Source organism: Triticum dicoccoides, chromosome 1B, assembly GCF_002162155.2.
Source record: "Triticum dicoccoides isolate Atlit2015 ecotype Zavitan chromosome 1B, WEW_v2.0, whole genome shotgun sequence".
NCBI classification, from domain to species: Eukaryota; Viridiplantae; Streptophyta; class Magnoliopsida; order Poales; family Poaceae; genus Triticum; species Triticum dicoccoides.
The window spans coordinates 670,259,372-670,262,885 of record NC_041381.1 but is presented as its reverse complement, the minus strand read 5'-3'; the positions used below and the strand labels follow the sequence as shown (position 1 = coordinate 670,262,885).

The following is a 3,514-nucleotide window of genomic DNA, read 5'->3' as shown; positions in this document are numbered from 1 at the left end:
AGTCGGTAGGTGGGTCGGTTCCATTCCATGTGAGTCGAGCCAGAGCGATCCCGCGCCAAACGCCACCCTTGATCAAGTTTTCTAAGCGCGAATGGTCCCTGTCCGGCGCACCCTACGGCCACTACAATAATGCACCGCTCCAATCCATCCAAAATCTTTCTTTTTCTCAATTCTTTGGCTTGCTTTGAGTCGCATCTCAAGCTCTGCTCTCGCCGATGGCTGTACAAACTCGAGCCAGCAGCAACGGTATACTGTATTTGCTCAGATTTGTTTATGATCATGTCTGGAGATGCCGTCGTACAGCGTCGCTTTTGGAGTGGAGTGAAGTGCACACTGCATCGAGATGCATGCAGGAACGATATAGAAATGGCCGGTGGCGGTGCCCTTTCGGCCGCAGAGCAAAGCATCGCTGGCAATGGCATCCAAGATCTAGTACTCCACCGTAGTGGCAGTGATGTTTTGGATCTGCCACCCTGCTTTCCGTATGCTACCACGGAATGTGGGAGGCAACATTATTGCACGGTCTCCCCTGCTTTCGCAAGAACAGATCTGATCTTGAACGCCGCCGGAACAAGGCGAGGCAGACAGATCAACATCGCGGGTACTGGTACTACTAGAAATGTGTTTAGAAATGTGTTTGTGGGATCCGATGAATGAATTCGAGAAGCACTAGTATATCACATAAATTACAGCATACAAATCAACAAGAATTGAGAGAAGAAGTTTTCATCAGAAGAAAGGAAGAAAAAGAGAAAGAATAAAGCCGATGGGCACACACATCATGAGATCACAGTATCTATCGGTACAGGGATCGACCAATGGTCCGATCCATCCGCCAACGCAACTCGATCACGCACGGAGCAAGAAAGATGGCACCACCACACCACCATGTGTTGTATTCTCGGATCAGAACATGGCGCCGAGGACGGCGGCACCGAGGACGGCGGCCCACCTGGCGACGCCGGTGAGGGGCGCGGCGGCGGACTTCTCGGTGTCGTCGTCGGCGGTGGCGTCGTCGGCCTCGGGCGCCTCGGCGATCCCGGCGGACTTCTTCTTCTTCTTGGGCTTGGACTTGGTGGGGGCCGGGGCGGGGGCGGGCGCCGGGGTGGGCGGCTGCGGGCCGAACAGCTCGTAGGGGAGTGGCATCTTGTCCACGGAGTAGCAGGCCAGCGGGAAGTCCTTGCTGACGACGCTGCCGAGGAGCATGTTGTTGCCCTTGACGCCGGTGGAGACGTTGACGTTGTTGCCGGAGGGCTTGATCTTGTAGGTGTAGGGGCCGGAGTGGCCGGACGCCTGCGTGCTGACCTTGCCGTTGAGGGTGCCGAGCATGGAGAGCGAGTAGAAGCGGGGGAGCACGCAGTAGAGCACCATCTGGATCTGCTCCTGGGAGGAGAGCCCGTTGAGGGTGCCGGCCTTGAGCCCGTCGATGGCGGCGTCGGTGGGCGCGAAGATGGTCAGCCCGTTGTAGCTGTCCGTCAGCTGCGCGTTGATCTGCGTCTCCACGCGGGTCTCCTTGAGCAGCTGCACGAACTTGGAGTACTTGCCGGACTTCTCCAGCATGGCCGTCACGTCCGTCGGCGGCTTCCCGTCGGCGGCAGCCGCGCCGGGCGCGTCGGCTGCGGCCGGGGCGGGCTTCGCGGGCGCCTCGACGGCGGCGGGCGCGTCGGCGGCCGCGGGGGCCGGCTTCGCGGGCGCCTTCGCCTTCTGCGCGGACGTCATTGCCGACGCCGCCAGGAGCAGCGCGGCCACGAGCAGGATCCGCGACGCCGACGCCATTGCCGTGGTGGTGTCCCGGCGGGCAATGGGTTGGTGGGTGGGGCGGGCTGGCGAGAGGGAGCTGGTCTTGGAGGGAGCGCGATCTCGCAGTGTGTGTTTAATAGACTTATAGTGGCGGTGGGTGGCGACGAGACGGGACTGGTGAGAGTGTGAGCTGAGAAGATGCGCGCGCGGTGGAAATTCTTTGCGAGCTAGCTAATCTGACAGCAACTTTCTCTCGTATTTACGCTCCGTGGCCGTAGGTGATGTGATTCACGAACTACCTTGAGAGCCTGAACCCGAAACGATTGTGAATCTGCACCGCAGGCAAGGTTTCGACATTTTTTTAGCAACCCACGTAATTTTTCACTACATTCTCAATGTACAGCCCCTCTGCGTTGGTTGTGTTTATTAATTATATAATCGGTAACAGTTTAGGTACATATACGCCAGCTGATTTTTTATTTCGGCGTCAGTCGATTTTTGAATGAAGAAAGAAGAAGGGAGGGCCTCGCCGGAGAGAAGGAAGGGGCTCGCCGTCATCACCCCAGTATCTATCTTAAGGTTCAAGTTGGAGGTTGTTTGTGGACAGTGGTGTGTGGGCGTGGTGGTATAGGGATTCGTTGGAGAAAAAGCTCAGCGTGGGGGGCCTAGAGGAATGGCCGGGGTGGTGGAGAACAGGCGGTGGGAAGTGGTTCCGGAGAGGGCGGGGCGGTTAGGCCGGTGGTGGCTAGCGGCTCCAAGAAGAAGATGCGTCGAGAGGTTGAAGAAAAACCGTGGGCCATTGATTTCGCATCCAACGATTCAAGAATCGACTGACCTGAAACAAAAATTTCAGCTGACTGATTTCTGGCCACGCCCAATTGGTAAAGCTATCTGGCGAGGGTTCGCTAGGGTTGAGATCCCAGCAAACGCCCCCAGAAGCACACGGTCTAAATCCAATGGGCGACAGTTTTCGACGGTTTTTGCACTAACAACAGTGGCGGCTTCAGGAATTTGCAACCGGGTATTCATGTGTACTCATTTTGCCAAAATTATTGCTGTTTTTCAAAAATTGTCACTCTTTTGCCAAAGTCAACACCGTTTTGTAAAAATCATGGGTATTCACATGAAGAGCCAAGAATACCCCTAGCGCCGCCGTCCCTGCTAACAAATTACCTAGTGGCTGCATGTGGCGGTCAAGCCAGGCAGGCAGAGCCCAAGTTGGATGTGGATGCTTTACCTCCAAGCAGAAGTATAAGCACAAGGTTGAGAAGAGGACTGTACAACATGCTACCAATCCTGCCTGTATGATGCCGTTTCTTTCTGTCGGCCGGGTGAGTGGCTCGTAAGTATGTCCGATCTGAAAACGCCAGTTGGACACGTATATAAAATATGTACTAGCACATTCATCAGTTGGTGGTACGAATGATTGCTGTAGGAAATGTGTACTTTCGGAGGCAACATGCATGATGCTGAATTTCTTTAAGAAAATATATAAATCGTCGGCACGCAAAGCTGGTGCCTCGACCATTCGCATCGAGCTAGTAGTAGTCGTAGTGGACGCACCGACAGTATGCGTGCGTGGGTGCGTCGTAGTACAGACTCGCCATGAGGAGAGAGTCGTGGTTGGCTCTACTGCAATCGGGGTGTCCACGTCGAATCATTGATGGGTCGACAGCGCCCGCCCAACGTACTCTCTTGCTTGCCACTTTGGGGCCGTGCCCGCCGCACCTCACCTCACCTCACATCACGTCGTGTGCTACACTGCTTCCTAGTC

General features: G+C 55.6%; 1 protein-coding gene across 1 annotated transcript; it reads right to left on the bottom strand.

Moving 5' to 3' along the window:
- Window positions 1–650: 650 nt before the first annotated feature.
- On the bottom strand, window positions 651–1,850 carry LOC119349538 (fasciclin-like arabinogalactan protein 12). Its single transcript, XM_037617578.1, has one exon. It carries the CDS (start codon window positions 1,774–1,776, stop codon window positions 907–909), a length of 870 nt encoding a protein of 289 aa, XP_037473475.1. The 5' UTR covers window positions 1,777–1,850; the 3' UTR covers window positions 651–906.
- Between the last annotated feature and the right edge of the window lie 1,664 nt (window positions 1,851–3,514).

Coding starts and splice junctions, on each gene's coding strand:
- LOC119349538 (XM_037617578.1), bottom strand. CDS start 1,776: ATGGCGTCGGCGTCGCGGATCCTGCTCGTGGCCGCGCTGCTCCTGGCG.